A 19607-nucleotide genomic window follows, 5' to 3' on the forward strand; every position below is an offset into this window, starting at 1 on the left:
AAAAGGGCGGGCAGTTACTTTGTCCAGTCTGCAATCAGCAGTTCTTCTATGCTCATTAAACACTGATAAGCATACTAACAATTTGTTAGTTTATAAAACATGAATTAAGGACCTAAAAGTCTTCTGGATTTTGTAAACTAGTAATGACATATATACAGCATAGTAATGATACACAATAAAGGAGATCAATTACACGGCATCCAGATTTACCTTTTAAGCATGTATTAATGGTTAGTATTTTCTGCATTTTCACTGCAATTTGAACATTTTTTACTAAATATTAAACATTTTATTGCTTGAATATTAAATAATGACTTAAAAGCATAATTTCAAAATGCTGCCAGGTAAAGTATTACATGTAAATCATGCTTGCAGGTCTGCAAACAGAGAGAGGTATGTGCGAGCTTTCTGAAGAACTTCTCCAGGCTCATAGTCATAAAACATAGTAATCTGGGGCAAAATGTGAGAGAAAGAAACATAACAGCGTAATTTAATTCATATTTCATAAACAAATATAACTTCTTACATTTGTACAGGGCAAGACTAGAACTAAGTTGGATTTTTACAGAAGCAAATCTCACAAGAGTTTACATGTTGAAGAAAGCAACTTTTGGCACATGGATAATATCTACGAATACATGTTCAGGATTAAAAAAAACAACCGAACAACACTGTGTAGGATTTTCACATATAGTTTCTTGGCATCAGCACCTGCTGTCTAGTGGGTCAAGACAAAACACTGTGCCTTCAAGAGTTAATCCCATTTTGAACCCCTCCTGCAATGAAACAAAACATAGTTAACTAAAAGGAAAGTGACTTTTTGAGGGTTAAACTCTTTCTAAAAACATCTGAATTTAGCCTAACTTTAGGACATTTCTCTCTTTATTTTGGAAGAAGCAGAATAATGGCTGAATTTTGACCTGACCTTCAAGAGAAAAGTTACCTTTGAGTCAAGAAAATTTCAGTCTGTTAGGTAAAAGTACTGTAAAGTTATAAGCCATTGGAAACAAGGGCTCTGAATAGAAATGCTATGAGAACATCATCTCCAGGGACAGCTGCCATAACCTTCAGTTCACCATTGTCTTAACATACAGTTCACTTAGAGAATGTTGATTGCATGCTATGAAATCAGTAACAGTTGCTTTCATGAAGTAAATGTCTTGCAAATAAAATAAATCTTCTTGCAAAGCAACCTGTACTGGGATTACGCATAAACTCAAGCCTTTCCTCACAATGTACAGCAGTAGCTGAAGCATGCCTTTTAGCTTCGAAAGATAAATCCCAAATCAAACCAGCTTAATTTCAAACAGATTTAAACCACAGGCTAGAATTTTGAAAGCATATCAATAATTAATAACCCCACCAGCTACTGTCATCAGAAGAGTAATACTGAGAAACAGAATAAACTTCCTGGCAATAGTTATTAAATGGTCTGAGATTTTCCAATTAAAATTTGAATATTCCTACAGGCAAATCCATTCTATGAGATGAAGAGCCAGTAGCTCCAACTGCGTCACCCAGTTTGCCCTACCTGGATGACATGGTGCTGCCAAAACTCACCAACATATCTGACTTTTTTTTCCCTTTATTCGCCCTGTACTTCTCAAAGGGATAACAGGATTTGAAAAAATATTTCAAGCAAAAGATATCTGATGCTCCAAGTCAAACACCTCCTGTTGTTCATTTACCAAAAGGATATTATTAATTGATGTAACTGCAGTCACAGATGGGGAAATTCAGAATTAGCCCTACAGTCTATCCTATCATATTGTAAACCCTGCAGTTATTACACTGTGTCTGAAATGCTTACCTTTTGAAGCACTTCAGATATGCTCTGAAGCATATCTAAAGGCTGCTTCCAGTTTTGTGATTGTAAAAGGGATAGTTTGTGCTTCAACCTGAGGATGCTTGATAGAGGTACAACAGAGGTACAACAGCTACAGCAACTACTTTAGCAAGGACAACCATCTTCATTTTTAGCAATCCAGAGAGGCCTTCACAGAACACGCATCTCATTCATGTCCTGCATGCTCTTACCTTTCTATACATTCAAGCACTGTTTGTTGCTGTCTTAAGAAGCTGCACTTCCAATGCCTTTTCTCTGGCTAGCTAAAAGCAAATCAGCTTATACATTTTGGAAGCACATACATCCCACTGCTTTTATGTTGATCATGTGTGATTTTTTAATTTTTTATTCCATACAAAATGGTATTTTGTCATTTAACACTTAGCTTGTGTTTGCTGTTAGTGCTTTGAACTATTTCTGCTTTCTTGAAGAACAATGCTCTCCTTATCTTTCCTTCTTTAACTTCAGACCACTTTCCCCCCTATTTAGTCCTCCTCCTCTTTGAAGATATGATATTCTGCATTTAAAATGATCATATTTTCACGTACTTGGAATGTGATCAGCATTAATCCATTAAGAGATTGCTGCACTATATGTATCATAATTATTTTTAAAAGCATTTTAACTTTATTACCGTAACTATTGTCTGTTGTAAAAATAGTGATGTGGCAGCCAGGTGCTGTTACCAGTTGCGTACTTGAGAACCCAGCTTCTATTATAGGCAGAACTGATAAGGAAGGAAAACCTACTACTACAGTATCAGGAACTGGAGTGTTAACACATTCATACTTTAAAATGGCTCATGCACTTAACTGTCTATAAAAGGAACATGACATTTCAATGTTCATCTGTTAAATGACACAAAACAGACTGTCATTAAATGTCAGATACTACAGTTACTAGCAGGTTCAAAGTTCCATGCCAACCACACGATCAAAAAAGACCAACAACATAAAGAGGACATCAAGGTAATCTAGATCGCCAGCTGGGGATTTTTCAGGGTTTAAAAGAATGTAAACCTCAGAGGTTCAGTTTTCTGTTTGTTTGGTTTTTTTCATGAAAATCTAAGTGAAGGACAAGAAGTGCGTAGGAGTTTAAACCAAAGAATTGGCTTAACTAATGTTCCTATTAAATTAAATGCAGTCTTCAAAAAGGGGGGGGATAATAAATCAGAACATCCTTGTCTAGCGGATTCCTTGGCAAAGCGATTGCCATAAAATTTCCAAGGATCACAAAAGCATGGACTTCAGATCTCCCCAGCCATCTCTATTCCTAATCCTTCAAATTTTGCAAAATAACTCCAAATTCTTAAATGGTTTTTGGACTCTTCAAACTTGTATTTTGGCAAATATACCCTGTATTTTTTAAAAAAAGGCAATTAGCTGTAATCAAGCAAGCTGTGGGAACATAAGGTTTTAAAAAAAGATTCTCCTTTATGTTCAGACACAGCTGAAGTGTAATTAATGCAGATAACAGAAGTATCCTATGCTTCAGTTCTCACAGCTATGCAGAACTCTTCTGAGATTTATATCTGCTTTCAGGAATTTCACTTTATACATACATCTGAACTGCATACATCTCTGTCAAATCCTCTGGCTCCTACTTGAAGCTGCTACATTATTAGTATCCGTTACACAGTATATGTCTACTTCAGACTCTCCACTTCAAAACCCAGCATTTGCAGCTGTCATAATAATGAAGTCAGTTGGAATGACCAAGCAGATTACAAATTATGATTTTTTCTCTTTTTCTAATAAACTCAATTAATGTGTAATGCAGAATATATTTTCTTTTAAAATGACATAATAGTCAGCACTTGATACACATTACATACTATACATATTAAAGGTTACATTAATTTTAATACACAGCATTTAAAGCATTTTGCCTTGTGAAATTCAGACACTTCAGCTTCAAGTAACATGTCTTAAGCATAACACACTGCCTGTTCATTAAAACACATGTGTGCCACGGCTTCCTGTACTTTAAAGATTCATGAAAGAGTAACTCCTCATGTGATCAGCAAATCTCTCAAATCTGCTGATTTTTAGGGAATGCAGAAAAGGCCATTCCCTGTTACTGGACAGGAGTGGAAGGGCTACGAAGTGCGCATCTATATTGCACCTTGCTTCTCTGTTCATATCCTCATGATGACCATGTCAAGTAACTTTTTATTTTCAAGGTGATTTAATACAAGGACTGAACATCTTAGTTACCCAGATGAATAACGGTATTGAACTAAAGGATATGACTGGTCTCTTGAAGAGAGTAGCAAAGCTTTTCACTAGTGAAAGCAACCTGAAAACAAAGCCTCTTCCAAAACACCCACTTTTTTAGTTTCTCTAAGACATGAGCTATTCTGGTTAAAAACAGTAAACAGTAAAAGACAAAGAACTCTTTTTTTCCCAGAAGATAAATTTGCCAAAACCTCACTGCTTTGAGATTGACCCGTCACTTCACAGTAACTTCACTTCATGAGCTTAAGTCAATGCAAACGCTATGAACCAATGATAAATTTACACATCTCTGAGATGATAATTTAAAGGGCTGAGGGTAACTTATTTCAGATAGAAAGACATCAATCCTACTGGCTGCTTCAGGGCATGCAGGGGAATGGCTTGCAGCTCATGGAAGCTTTGAGATTTTAATAAATTATAGCACCTGTTGCTGGTATGATTCATGATCTAGGGAAACTTCCCCTCAACTGCAAGATTTCTGAGAAAACAGACAGATTAAATTTATTAATGTCTGAATGCAGTAAAAATAGTGAAATTAAAATATGTTTCAGCATAAAGGTGGGGGAAATGGAAGGTTGAACAGTCATCAAGAGAGAGGCCTGAGCTGTAAAAGTCACATCTCAGTATGAGTTTTGAGCTCTCCAAAAAGATCAACAGAGACTGGACTGAGAAATGGAACAGAAAGAGCTTAAGTGTGAAATCTGGACCCTCCCTGAAGTTTAAATACAAAAGTGTTCTCCCAGAGGTCAGGAAAATTTATCTGATCCTTTTAAATTCAGAATATTGGATGCAAAGAAAAGCACCCACTACTTAATGGGCTTATTCTCCAAAGCCTCTTCTGTGCTGCACTTTCCCTTCTCTCTTTGCTTACACATCACCTTCCAACACACACATACACTGAGACAGCTTTTCTGCAGACAGGCATATGTTTGACAAGGCATCTGACATAGCTTTACAGGAGAAACAGGGCAAGAGAGTCTGGACTGAGCTGCTCCAATCAGGTTGTCACTGGCTGCTGCTGAGACAGCTTGCTTACCACTCAGTGCAGGATAAGCTGTATTTAACGCCCTCTCAGAGTGAGTCTATATATTTGAACTATTAGATGTGTTCATAAGCAACTTACCTTTGTGTATTTAATGAAATATGTATTTACTGAAAGTCAGACTGTACTTTCATAATGTGAACAGATTCCTTCAGTTTGCATTCCAGAGAAGGAAAGAAGCCTGTATTTTTCTTACATGTTTCTTTACATTTTCCAGAGTACATTGAATATTCTGTGCTTTTACCTTTTGCAGCATCCATTTCACCTTCCTTCTTATCAGCTGTATATCTAACAACCACTGACTTCTAGTACAGCTATCTTCTGCTCATTTCAAGCTTTTAAGTAATTATTTCCAAGTAAAAAAACATTCACAAATGTGACTGTATTACATAAAAATATATGTATCAAAGGTTTTGCTTAAACCATTTCACTAAGGACAATCTGATAACGAAGACTGGAGATTTCACTAGTACACATGGAAAATAAACAGCAATGAAAATAAAGGCTTAGTATTAGCAGCTGATAAGAAAAAGAATCAGCTTTCCTACCTTAAAAAACTGCAGACCACTAAAAGTTTTAAAAGTTACATGAAAGATTTACATATGTACACACATATTCATAAAAATAAAGACACCAGACATGAACACATGCACACTTCAATTGTAAATGCATTAAATATCATTATTAAAAAATGATATACCAACCATCGCTGACGCTAGGCACCAAGGACAGCACAAGAAGATAAAAGAGATATTAATAAAAATATGTTTCAATCTGCATTTTACCACCTAGTATAATACTGTACATAACTTTTGTTTTGGACAAAGTTAGAATTGTTAGAATTTTATTTTTGTTTTCATACCTTGTTAACTTTATACTTGTTCTCAACTGGATTATATATGAACAAGCTTTGTTTCTACATATAGACCCACTAGTTAATTTTCAGTGGAAGTGTCAGGGTATGCTAAGACTGATAGACTAGACGCTCCAATTGCGAGATAAAGCATACAAAACAAAGCTGGAAAAACAAAACTTGTATGTGCAGAGGGGAATGCAGGACCAAGGCAATATTCTTTGCAACGGGGTGTAATAATGGCATCAGGTTTGGAGGTTTTGTTATTGTTTGTCTGCTTTTTTGGTCAAGAGAATACAAACAAGGATGCGAGTTTCTCATTTTATGACTTTGAAAATCTTTGATAAGGATTTCTAGGGTTCCATTCACTGATGTTTTATGAGGTGACAGCACTTTGCAGGCTTATATGCTAACAATCAAACTAACATTACCTGTAATAAGAACTCTTATAGTGTGTGACGCTTGGGTATTTTCATAGGATTCTTCCTAGTAGCCAGAGATGCTACAGTATACTTTTTCCTGAAGTGGGCTATAGACAATGGAAACACTGATGTATATCAGTGTGAGGTGCTAGAAGATTTGCTTTTTGTGCTAAAGGGCTTGGCAATAACATTATTTCATTTACAAAACCCAAGCATTTTTACAGGAATTGCAAAGAAGCCAATTTTGGCTTTTATCTGCTATCTGAAATTATATGGGCCAGAGTACAGGTGACCAACAACCTCAGTTTCTTACTTCACTGTGAGTGGAGTTTGCCAGGGGCAACACCCTAAACTGACATGGAAAATGAAATTTCATAGTGAATAGGAATTAAAAGATTTTACTCAGGAAAACTAAATGGTGTTTAAATCTTATTTCAGCCATTTTGAAATGTTTCTGCTGCTCTCCAGGCAGAAAAAAAGGAACTGAAGGAGCCAGAGAGCTAGCTCTCTTGGACCTTGTGGGATCTTGAGAGAAAAGAGGGCTAGAAGCCCTGGGAACGCTTTCTGCTGAGGAGCCAGGATCCTAGAAATTCAAGTTTCCAGTATTTTCAGCTGTCTGTTTTGCTGGCAGGCTGCTGAAAAACACACAGATAAGCAAGCTGGCAAGGAACTAGCACTCTGGAAAGTCTGACTGAAGGCAGTGAGTTATTCCAAAACTTGATGGCTTTCTCCTAGAACTGCTTCAAAATTGGATCAGCAACTGAACAGATACAATTGAGTGTTTTAGAATCAGCAAACATTTTCTGACAAATGCTTCCACTCAGAATTCTTGAATCAATTCTCAACAGTTTTAAGTGCTCCAGAGTGCCACAGTCAAATACAGCTGGTTTTAAAGGCACCTGAAGCACATAGTTTGCCTGTGGAAATGCTATGAAAAACCAGACTGATATCACTGATGGAAAGGTGAGGGTAAACTGGGATGATGGTGATTGCTAGAACTGAAGAGTAACAAGATCAGTGGATCTGTAGGGCTCTTGCCTCAGCTCTCTTTTTTTAGTTCCCTCAGAACCTTCCCAGATAGGAACAACAGTATCCAATTTGATTACACTGCTGTGAACCCCTAAATTAGTGCAGGTGTCCATATTAATACCAAGTAAGGATCTTCAGGCAAATTCAAACTCCAACTCAAAGACCATGAGACACACAAAAAAAAAGTCAAAACCGTTTTTTTCTGTATGCATTTGTGTGTAGTCCAGAATACATTTTCAGAATACTGTAAACATATATTTCAAGAAGAGTCATACGGCCACAGAAAACTGCATAATTGATAACTTCGTAGTTACCTGCATCTCATCTAGTTTGGACTGAATGTCTGGAGGGAAATCTCCTGCTCCACAGCTAAAAGGGTCAAAAGGTTCTGCTCCAAAAAGGTCTCTCTCTGGAACAAGAGAAAAGTGAGTCACTGAGAGAAAAGGTACGGGCTACAACGATAACTCTTTGAAAAAGCCAGCTTACATCTCCTTAAAGGCTGAACAGTAACACCTCCAGATCTACAACTGATTAACCACAACATCCAAATTTAAAGCCAGGTCTTGATTAGTTTTCCTAAGTTTAATGTTCAAATTTTTCCAAGAACACCATCAACCTCTGTTGAAGGCTCACTCAGATTTCATTAACACTTCTGCCTCTTAAAGGAATTTTGGGGATCTGATAAGTTGCAATTTGAAGAGGGTATCTCCAAATTAAATATGCTCTTGATTTGGTGTGTATGAGGAGTTTCAGAAACGGGAAGGGAACAGGACATCGGTTGTCAAATTTCACCCTAATATTATGTCAGAAAAATATTCTTGCAAACAAACTAGCCTTCATGTCCCCTGTTTGCCACTTCCCACCGTCAGGGTTAAGGACATCTTCATAAGGACAACATCTGCTCTTCATCATGGAAGGGAAGGCCTTCATTTGGTAAGAGTTCCTCAGTGCACAGCTGATATTAACTAACACTATTTGTTAGGGTTTTAAAATATTGGATAAGATCAAGTCAAAAATGAATGAAAAAAATATGGGACCATGAAAAATCGCTTATCCTAAAATGCCACTAAATCTGGATCCATAATGGAATGAGTGCAAATTTCTCTCTTTCAATACCATACATCAATACCATACAGTTTCTCACTTTCCTTAACTGTAGTATGCTTTGTAGAGGTCAGGGGATTCTCCAATCCTTTTTTTTTTTTTTGAACAGTTTTTTCAAATCTTCAGTTCCCTCTACATGTAATGTTCCATCTATACAGTTTTTCTATCCCACACTGGGTTGAACTAAAGCAGTAAGAGAATTATTTTGCTACCCCTACTCAACCACACTGATTGCAAAATTTACAGAGCCAAATTAATAGTCTTTTCATTAGTAGAAATAAAATTAAAAACATATCCTATCTATCTCCTAACTTTCAAAGTTGTCCAGCAAGAAACCTGGGAAGCGTACTACCTACCTTAAAACAATGCTAGCTTAAGAACATGAGAATAAAAGGGGCTATTAGTAACTTTGAAATTACTAGCTAATTTTAGATTTAGAATTTAGATTTAGAAGAAAATTTTATCTGTTACATCCAAGATACAAAAGCTGACAACTGAATACTTAAAACAAAACCCATGTTGCAGTGTTACCAGTCACGTTATAAATACCGAAGCATGTGCATGTAGCTAAACAGTCTTTACTTTGGCATCCCTGTTGTCAGAATTTTAAATATGTAGTTGTCTAAGCTCTTCAACAATTATTGCGCATGTCAGTCTTCTCATGGGTTTTGACCTGATTTATTAGGCTTTATCAGGTTGCACAATAAGCATTTTAAATTATTAGCGGCTACCAGCATTTACTCCCATAATAAAGTACAGAAACAAAAAGGAACTTGATTAATTACATATTTCAAAAACTGTGGCTAAACAGTTCTGAACTGCCACATGGGACTAGGAGATGGTCCAGATCAGAGAGCTTTATTCCAAAAGCCTATCTTACTCAAAAAAAGAAAAATCTAGTTTTTCCTGGCGGAGGCAGACCACCTGCATGCAAAAGAGACTTTAACTAGGGCAATCTAATGTAAAAATTAGGATCTATCTTGTCCATTGCCCCTTTCGGAGCCAAAATGGGTCTGCTCCAGTACAACTACTGTCCTTCCATGCTCTGATGCTCCTATGAAGTAACCTTCAGATGTGCAGCAGCTTTGACTTTCATTCTAGGCTCTACTGGGCAAAAAGTGATTATGCTTTATGCTACTTGTAAGCGTATCTGTTCACTATATAGGTCCGTTTTCTTCTTCTCCTCCCCTCTCCCCCCACCCCAGGTTCTTTTTACCCTTATAAGGAGCTAACAGTTTTCTGTGTGGTCAGACAGCTAAAAGCAGCCAGTTTCAGCACCAAGCCACAGCAAATATTCAAGGAATGTGTTTAGAAAAAAGAAACCCTTTAAAGAACACAACTCTTGCATTTCTTAGCGCTGAAATATGACATCGCTAGTTTGAAAGCAAGTACTTTGTACACTACTATGGATATTATCTCATTCATGCCTTATTATAAGGCTTTTAGTAATGACAGCACTTCTGAGCTCATCAGCAGGAGAATGGCAGAAGCTTCAGCTCTGTTAATATGTTTCCTGTCTTCAGGTGAAGGATAACTTCATTTATATTGTTATTCAAAGCCGACTAAAATTAACTGGTGTATAATTTATTCTAGAGTGAAAGAACCTAATAAACCCTGTACAGAATCAAATTCAAAACAGTGAATATTTCCTAGCTGGGTTTCTATGAAAAATTATTATCTGGGGAGCTATCTCTACCCATTTCAGTAAACCACCTGAAAAACGCCGTAGTAGAACTGCTTCCCTGCATTTAAAATTTGTATGCTATATGAGAGTGCACTGCTAAGAGTCAGGGAGAGAGGAAGTTCCATGAAATATTTTCAATAGCATCATCGGTATTTCTCTTTTGAATAGAAGCTGAAGAACATATGGAAATTGGACGAATACTAAAATTAGTAACTGCAGAGTTGCACTACTGCATGGGATCTCCATAAGCTTTTCTGCTACTGTTCACTCCACCATTTATGGGGGGCTCCTTTTCAGCAGAGGTGGGATAAATTACTCATTTTTTATTTCAGGCAAGAAGATTAACTATAACAATAATATCTTGCCTAGCATACTCCCCAAAATAACTGCAGCAGATAGAGGCATTTCTTTCTCCAATACACAGCAACCAGTAAACCTCTGAAAATGATCCTTTCAAACAGCACATATAATTTCCTTTCCTTTTCCCATTCCTTTCTAAATGGAAATAAATTTATAGTGTGGAAAATGAACCAACAAATTCAAAAGACACGAAATGTTTGTTTTACATTCACAACTTAAATCACAAAGCCATTAACAGGTACATTCTTGTTTCTGTGACATTCAGGACAAGAAACACGTAATACTGGAGGAGCAGCAACCTGAACTCTGCAATAAACCAAAACCTAACAATTCCTAAACAAAACTACAAATATTTGGCATTCTGCATCTTTACCTTAGCTATCATCCAGGCACAGTTTTGTTTACATATACTTTCCCCAGTCCTAGAGCAGCTGTGGTGACAAATAAAAATTAATCATGCTGAAGACAGGCACCCATGAAAATATTTGGAATAAGCTGAGGTAGTAAAGTCCAGGAAGCGTTTCCCTTAGCTGAAGGCTACTCCGTATTTGCTTATTTTGGAGTTACTACAGGATAAAAAATGGTTCCACCATTATTTTGACAACATACTCTTAAATGTCTCTGGAAAGATAGCATCTGGGAGCATACTTCTACATCTGCCAGTAGTGACCTTGGATTGTTCAAGATGTGTTTGAGTGATATAAATGTTGAACAATTGAATAATGTTATTCTCCGGTTCTTTTCTAAGATACAATAATGCTGTGCCTACAAGAAACACATAAAATAATTTCTCTTTTAATTAATTAAATTTAATAAATTATTTCTGTCCTTTAAGATAACTTGCAAGAACATTTGCAATCCCTTACTCCACGAGGAAGCAGCAGCAAAGTCACAAAGTAGAGATAACATAAAAGATGACCTCAGAAAATGGGAGACTCCAAACATCGCTTCCTCTGGGGCGCCACCTATTTGACTTATACTGGAGAAAGAAATGTCAGCTTGCTTGCACTGGCAGCAATAACACCATGCAAAACAATATACTATTGTAGATTATTACAGCACTGTAACATTGCATAGCTTGAATAAGATTCTTACAGGATTTGAACTTTCTCATCAAAGACAATAAGTCTTTGTTTGATTATAAAGTATTCCTCTTCTGTAATATACGTCATATCTGAAATATGCCGAAGTGTGTTCATAGCTGATGAATGCAACCATTTTCAATGTATAAAGTACCATGACAGACTAAAAGAGCAGGAATCAAAAGTATAAAGACTACGATGTTCTTCTGTAACCTCTCTCTGAAGCACGGCACACTGAGGAGCAGAGAATTCACAGATACTGCCTGCGGGATCTCTGAACTACGTTATCTGAATTTAATGCAAATGAATGAAGTACAGAAGAAGCAACTATTTTAAGCAGCACTCATTACTAAATAAGCAATATATTTATAGTAATTTCTGTATTACAAAGCCCACTGACAAAATAATCACAAAACCTAGCTGGGATTCTCAAGACTCCTCAGCATTGAGTGCTGGCTCCCACATGATTTCTAGCCACAATTTCAATGAAACAGCCAGGACAAAGCTTAAAAAAAAACAAAACAAAAACCCCCCAAAACCCCAAAACCAAACCAAACCAAAACCCAGACCAAACCAAAATGAAAACAAAACACCCCCCCCCAAAAAAAAACCCTAAGCTAAAAGCACCCAAAAAAGAAAAACCCAACCCCACCAAAAAAAACAAGCCCAAACCAAAACCCTTGTCATGTACTTCACTTGAAATTATTTTCAAAGCTGTACATGAACAACTGAGATTGATTTTATGGCACTGTCTGTAGTTTCCAAAAAACCAATTTCAAAACAAAAAAGGAGTTCTTGGAGGGAGTGTCTTTGAATATTTTTTTTCCTGTACAAAGCCATGGAATTTCTCTTAACATTCCTAATCTAATGTTCTTTTAAGTTATTTAAGAACAGTTAATATTAACTATTCTTAATGGTTTTAAATTATGTTAATACACCCTTTGAGAGACCCATAGAAATTAATATAAATTAATCTAATATCTTCACTTGAAAAGGAACAGATGTTTTTACTGAATCAATAGCCTGGACATCTACTTTCTTTTTAAATGGTGACAGCCATTCTGAGCAATAGAACCAAAAAGCATGTAGGATATGGTACTGGGGAAGACATTCACTGAGTTAAATTTTACAATGCATTTATAACTGTACACAGCTTTCATTCATACCTGAAAATTCTACATACCAGAAGCATTCCCTAAAAAACGTAGAAACTCTCCAAATGTGGTTTTACATGGTGTCAGGCAGTAATACTAATGTTCCTTACCCACACTAAAACATGAATCAGAAATACAAGATACTACACACAGACTGATACTTCTACTGCCTCTAACATTGCTTTTGTATGTTCCACGCCCCTCTCCCCCAACAGATTTCCAAAGCTTTTAAAAATATAGTGTGGACTCCTAAAAGATTTCCAGTGAAGCCAAGAACCTTACCCTAGCTGCTTTCAAGCCTTTGGAAAATAAAATTGCTATTACTAATCATCTTTTCAATATCTTTTAGGAGTAATTCATAGATCTGGAAAGGCTCATCAACTATAACCGAATAAGAAAGCTGTAGATGGTATGAAAAGTAGTATTAAAAATAGTATTCCAAGACAGTCTGCATCTTGAGGGATTTCTTCAACTCTTCCTTCTGCACCATCATCGCCATACTTACTCCACCTTCTGTCTTCCCCAGAATTGTAGGTATTAGATGCTACAACTGTGGCTTGACAAGGAAAGAACTAAGAGGAAGTAAAAGTATTTCTTGAAGTAAGTACAAAAAAGATATCATAAAAGAAAAGCCATGTTAAAACCCCCAACCAAACTCCTTCAATCTGTATATATAATAATTCAGCAAGTAAATAAATTTGTAACTTGGCAGCAACAATGATGACTCTGGGAAGATGGTATAAAAACAAAATGGCATTATTGAATGTGATTTACAAAAACTGTATTGTCTTTTCATGCAAAATGTACGTAATTTTTTTAAAATGCTTTACTAAAAATATAATGTAAGTAAAATTAGGTTAGATGTTACAAAACTTACTGATCTCTGTAGATCTACTGGGTACTGGAGGAGGCTGTGTACCATTGCGAGTAGGTGTTGATGACTGAGGGGATATGGGAGAAAAGGGAACCATATCAAAGATGTCAGTGGAAGGTGATTTAGGTGTCACACTGCCTGCCTACAATAAGGACAATAAATATTAGGGCAATAATTCACATGAAAAAGATCACAATACTGAATTGTTCAGCATGCAGATAAGAGCCACAGTTTCAGAAAATGTTAAACATAACCATCAGCATGCAAAAACCAGCCCCTGACACCAAGTAAATGGCATTTGCAGATCAGAGTCTGACACATACTAAAACTCTCCGATACGTAAGCAGCATTGTAATTTTTCCTTTTTCAGTCCATCTGGTACAGCCAGAAATGTAACACAGTTAAACCTGAGAAAGCTGGTAACAAGCAGCTCTCTACTGCAGATATATGAATACAGATATCTTCACAAGACTCATTTAAGGTAACACTGCAACAAGAATATGCTATGCTCCAGACAAGTAGTTAAAATTAAAATATACAATCTAAACGCTTCTTGTTCAATAATTCTTCCCTACACCATAACTTACTTGGCAACCTAAAAACCTGTTATGACTAAAGCTTCAAATGTATTTTTTCATTAGTAACAACATGGACATCCAATACACTGAATACAACAGAGTAAAGCTCTCATTTTTGAATGTGAACAGAAGAGATTTCATTAGAAAGGCCCAGGAATTTGGAAGGCTTCAATAAAAGCAAGGAAACGCCAAACCCAACAATAACTAACTATGGTTCTACAGCCATATTTATTTTTGAATGATTCATTCCTCCTACATCAGTCTACTACTTCAAGACACACTTAAGTCAGAATAAAACGAACACTAAAGACAGATGATGAAATAGATTAAAACTGAGATTTGCAAGCTGAAAGCAAAATATGTGTTCAAAACTAGTTTGCATATTAATGTTATTACTTCCACAACACAAAACCCCCTACGTTCTGTGTATCAGAAAGACTATACAGCCAGGCACAGGGAAAGCCCACTTCTTTTAAATAAGATTCAATTTAACCAAAATATATACATGAAAATTATTAAGAAGTTAAATTAGTCACATGGATCCTATTTCAGAATACATGAATACAAAAATCTTGCAAGCACATAGTCTTTAGTACTGCTGACCCATGAGAGAGTTTCTTGGACCTAAATCTTATTTTAGAATGCTACCTTAAGTGCCTCTCCTGCAACAACTGAAGCTGCCCTCTCACAGCACAAAGCACAGATTTCTAATCCAAGTGTAGAGATAGCCCTAACTACCTCTATTTCTCTCTCAAGGATGCAGTAGTTCCTGAGAAGGAAAGGATATTGATCCACAGTCTTCCACTGAATACATTACTTAAAAAGAAAAACAGACTCACAAGTCCTACATTTCCTATTTCTAAGGGATTCTGAATTCATATTTTAAATTTGCATTATAATACAGGCAACTGAAAGCAGCCTCACGACTACATGCCTTGGTCCTCGTAGGGGATTTTAACTACCCCGATATTTGCTGGAAGACTTACACATCCAATCATTCACAGTCTAGGAGGTACCTCCAGTGCATTGATGACAACTTCTTAAGGCAAATGGTGGACGAACCAACTAGGAGAGGAGCTCTGCTGGATCTAGTACTCACCAACAAGGAGGGTCTGGTTGCTGCAGTGACCATGAGATGGTGGAGTTTAGGATCCTGTGTGGGAGGAACAGAATACCTAGCAAGGCCACAGTTCCGGATTTCCGAAGGGCAAACTTTGGCCTCTTCAATCAATTGCTAAGGGAAGTATCATGGCAAAGGGTACTAGGTGGTAAAGGGGCTCAAGATAGTTGGTCAGCATTCAAGGACCACTTCTTCCAAGCTCAGAATCAGAGTGTCCCAAAGGGTAGGAAGTCAAGTAGGGTAGCCAGGAGGCCAGCATGGTTAAACAAGGAACTGCTGGGCAAACTCATGCGGAAAAAGAGAATCTATGGATTATGGAAGGAGGGGCTGGCCACTTGGGAGGAACAACAGGCTCTTACTGCTATGGCCATGGACCTTGCATTAACCTCCCGGCACCTCTGTGCACAATCAGAGAACCAGTATAATTTAGGTCAAGGCAACCACTGGATGTCATCTGCTCCCATTCAAAGCAGGGCAATGGATGTGCTTGACCCAAAGGACACATAATAATGAATCCCACATTCCTTGCTTCATAGAAACAAAACTCTCTGATTCTAGACAGGCTTTTGTCTACACCAGGAAGGTGGCATCAGGTTTAATTCGTAAGTACATGCCATATATTAATCTACATTTCCCATCAACACTGATGGATAATCCTAGAATCTCATGGAGAGAGTAAATGCCAATGTAGATTCTCCTTATTTGCTAAGTGTTTATTAAATGCATTTATCTAGAAGCTAAATAAGTAAGCAGTATTTATATTTAGTCTTGAGTCTCTTAGGAAAAAAAAAAAGGCAAACCCAAACTTTACACTTCCATTTCCTGGCTATATGCCATTCTGCTGAGTTACTGGCCATGTTTGTACTACTGCTACAGCTAGTTCAAGTAAAGCTATAATTTGGTTAAGAAATGCACATTTTGAATATATATAAGCATAAGAAGCACTTTTATTTAGTGAACACATGCAGAAAGCCAGGATGTTTCCCAAATACAGCCAAATGTTACTTACAAATGGAAAAAAAAGTTGAGAGTATAAGCATACTGATATGAAAAAGCAAGAAATATGCCCATTTTGTATAAGAATAATTTTCAACCTTAATTTTGCACAGAGTTTTTATAATGTATGCTAAAAGCTATATAATGGCTGTTTACTTTAATATTAATTCACTGGCGAAACAAGGAAGTCCTTGAAGTTGGATTTTTAGTTTTGTTATTTTTTAATATCTATTCTTAATAAAAATAATTTTAATGAAAGATTAGAGGTAATTAATTAATGGACTAATTTAAACATATTGGGAAAATAGGAATTTATGTTTTGGGGATGAGAGAAAAAAGCTATGTAGAAATAAGAGTAAATTTTCACAAATTCCTCATTGTAAGAGTTTCTCTCAAGAATCTAAGACACATTTGCTCTGTCCTTTAACCACTGTACAAAATGCACATTTTTAATACAAGTTAACACACAACAGAGAACAAAGGAAAGCAAAAAAAAATTAAAAAGCTTTTGCACAGCAGGATTACACGAGGTCTTGGCCAACTGTATTCACTGGTTGGCCTTGGAAGACCACTTTTTGAAGGTGGTGGTATTAACAATCCAGGTGGTAGTTTAGAGTTGGGAGAACTCCTAAGAGTAACTGTAATGGAAGAGGTATCTAAACAAGGAGGCGAATCCTCACTGTTACACCAGAAAAAAGTAGAGAGTCTTTGAAACATATGTTCATCATTATCACACTTTATGTGCAGCAGCTGAAAAGGAATCACAGAAAGAGAAAACATTCTGAGGAATAGAACGTGGGTAACATCAGGAAAAGAAGAAAGAAAAAAAGAGAAAACCAAAATAAAGCACATTTCATACTTCAAAAAAGTTCGTCAGCAACTTGCTGTTCATTGCTACAGTTACAAGATACAGAACCTGAAATTTTCTTAAAACAAAATCGAAAAATACACCACAGTAAGAGGTGACCCAGTATTAAACTCAAACGAAAATGACTTGCTCCTTGATAATCACACCAAACAAAAAGAGAGACATCTTTCCAAAAGTGGGTGTCTCAGATGCATTGACAAATGTCTAAATCCAGTAACATACCAGCAATATCTCATATCTGCATATGTAAATTAGAAGGTAAGCACATATCCACGAGGAAAAGTTACTCTGGTGCTTAAAGCACAGGTCAGAATTTTCTTTCTGCAAACCAGGAAACACATTTTTATACCACCAATATTTAAAGAACATTTTAAAATCTTCTTACAGTACAAGCTCACAGTGCACAAATTTTAATGTTTACATTAATACTAGAATTTGTTTCATTTCCCTGTCCATAGAATTTGAGAACCTAAACATTTATGGACAGTAATACGCTTCTGCCATCTTTTCTGTGTGGATGAATAGCCACTTGAACTTGATATTTTCAGTAGGTATCTCAAAAGCTAAGACTCAGTGTTGCAAAGCAAAGGAATCCTCATGTCCCTACAACAGCAGCACAGGATGCAGGACAAAATAAAACTTTGCTGTTGTGGAAATAAAAATGTTAAGGATTGCAAGATTCCCTGGGCCTCTTTCACAAATCCACAGAACAGCTTTGAACAGAGGTAAATGAGTAACATCTACACCAGAATACAGATGGTAAGAACATACACCTAAGATGAAAAAGGGGTAACTGCAAGGTTCTGGTCTGAATTAGGCAGACAAGAACCTCAAGCTAGCTGCCTCTTATGACTGGGGAGTATTTAACTTTATATTACAGCAAGATTCAGTGTATATCAAGAGCAAAACTGGAGGTTTTGTCCACTTTGATAAAAAACAAAAACCTTTGATTTTTTTCTGAATGGGAAATATCAGCAAAACTGAAAGGCTTCAAAAGAAACGGATCTTGCCTAGGTGAAATTAGGAACAAAGAGCCTGTAGTACTGATCCTGGGAAGAAAATCAAAAAGGAAATGTATTTAAATATTTAAGAAACATGCCCAGCCAATCTTTCTGTTGGGACCAAGTTGTACTCCTATCTCAAAATCTGAGGAAAACAGCTTTGGGCAGTTAAAACAAGGCTTTGGAGGACAGACTGATCTTTGAATCTTAACAGAAGGGACTGAACACTTGTGCAGCCAGTTCTTGGCTAGAGTGAAGAGTTTATATACTCAGAAGGCAGGAATTTCATATGTGCTGTAGGTACCTTGCCTAAAAATCCCTTTGACTTGCTCAGGCTGAAGCAGTAGTAGGTAATTGCAGCAAAAATTTTTAAGCCTGCTTTTCCTCTCTTCCAACAGTGTTACAAAATTGATATGACATGACTACTTCATTAGAAGCTTGCATAGCTCCACTAGAGCAGGATTTAATCAATTATTTTTTTTTCCAGAGTTATGCAAAAAATAAAAAAAACATCTCAACTCCTTTTAACCTAAGTCTTAGTTCCTTTCTTCACAAATAAGCTAGGTTAAGGGTACAGGTATTCAAATTCAGTAACTACGCCATATTTATGAGAAGACCAACAAAAGCATCCAAAAAATCTCTATTCAAAAGTTGTGATTTGTAATTCATAAGAAAAAAAGTTATCACAATTGCAAAGAATTAATCTGTTGCCAAGCTGGAATTGTGAAACAGAGGGTGTGGAATGGTAGTCAATCAAAATGAAAGCAAAAAACTGTAAGACAGAATTTTCATTATTCTTTCAAGAGTATCACTAGAGGTAGAAGACCTGTAATGCTACTGTGTAATTACTACTATGCAATACTTGATGCTATATATATATATGTATGTATGTATGTATACAAAACCCAGATCTCATAATAGCAAGCACCAGAAGACACTAAATACAAACAGAGTACTTAAGCCAAGTATTTCCCTGAAATGCAAAACAACACAGGATGAATAGTGTCCATAAAAAAGCATGTATGTCACATGAAAAGAATTATACACAAACCAGCAAAATGCATACAGGGTGCAAAGCAGCAAAACTGTAAGAACATGTATCAGATCCAGACAATAAAAGGTTTCAAGCCAAAACTGGAATATACACTATTTGTATCATTCGAGCCCTGAACACCGTGCAGTCACATATCCGATAAACCATGATCTTAGGACACCCATACAGGGTGTCAAGCTTCACATGACAGTTTAAGGAATGTGTCTTGTTCTTGGAATGAATTTTCACCTGCAATTCTACATTTGCAGTGTAGTACAGAAGCCCACCACTGGGAGCTGGGACCTTTGTGGTAAACACTGTTCT

The 19607-nt window shown here is 36.6% G+C and overlaps 1 protein-coding gene across 6 annotated transcripts in view; it reads right to left on the reverse strand.

The window, feature by feature from the left end:
• Window positions 1–461: 461 nt before the first annotated feature.
• The window catches only part of GULP1 (GULP PTB domain containing engulfment adaptor 1), a 156002-nt gene continuing 136856 nt past the window's right edge, over window positions 462–19607 (reverse strand). For 2 of the 6 annotated variants that reach the window (XM_061457869.1, XM_061457842.1), the window contains 4 exons: window positions 16907–17131; window positions 13691–13829; window positions 7744–7838; window positions 4486–5840 (listed from right to left, as the gene is read on the reverse strand). In XM_061457869.1, coding sequence (XP_061313853.1) covers window positions 5742–5840; window positions 7744–7838; window positions 13691–13829; window positions 16907–17131 — 558 coding nt within the window. In that variant the 3' untranslated portion in view covers window positions 4486–5741. Of the gene's footprint in view, window positions 777–4485; window positions 5841–7732; window positions 7839–13690; window positions 13830–16906; window positions 17132–19607 lie in introns of those variants that run through there. The other 4 variants (XM_061457850.1, XM_061457860.1, XM_061457886.1 and 1 more) reach the window with 4 other exon arrangements.

Source organism: Pezoporus flaviventris, unplaced genomic scaffold, assembly GCF_033815535.1.
Source record: "Pezoporus flaviventris isolate CSIRO_AGI_PZ_B2104156 unplaced genomic scaffold, CSIRO_AGI_Pfla_v1 ptg000001l, whole genome shotgun sequence".
NCBI lineage: Eukaryota > Metazoa > Chordata > Aves > Psittaciformes > Psittacidae > Pezoporus > Pezoporus flaviventris.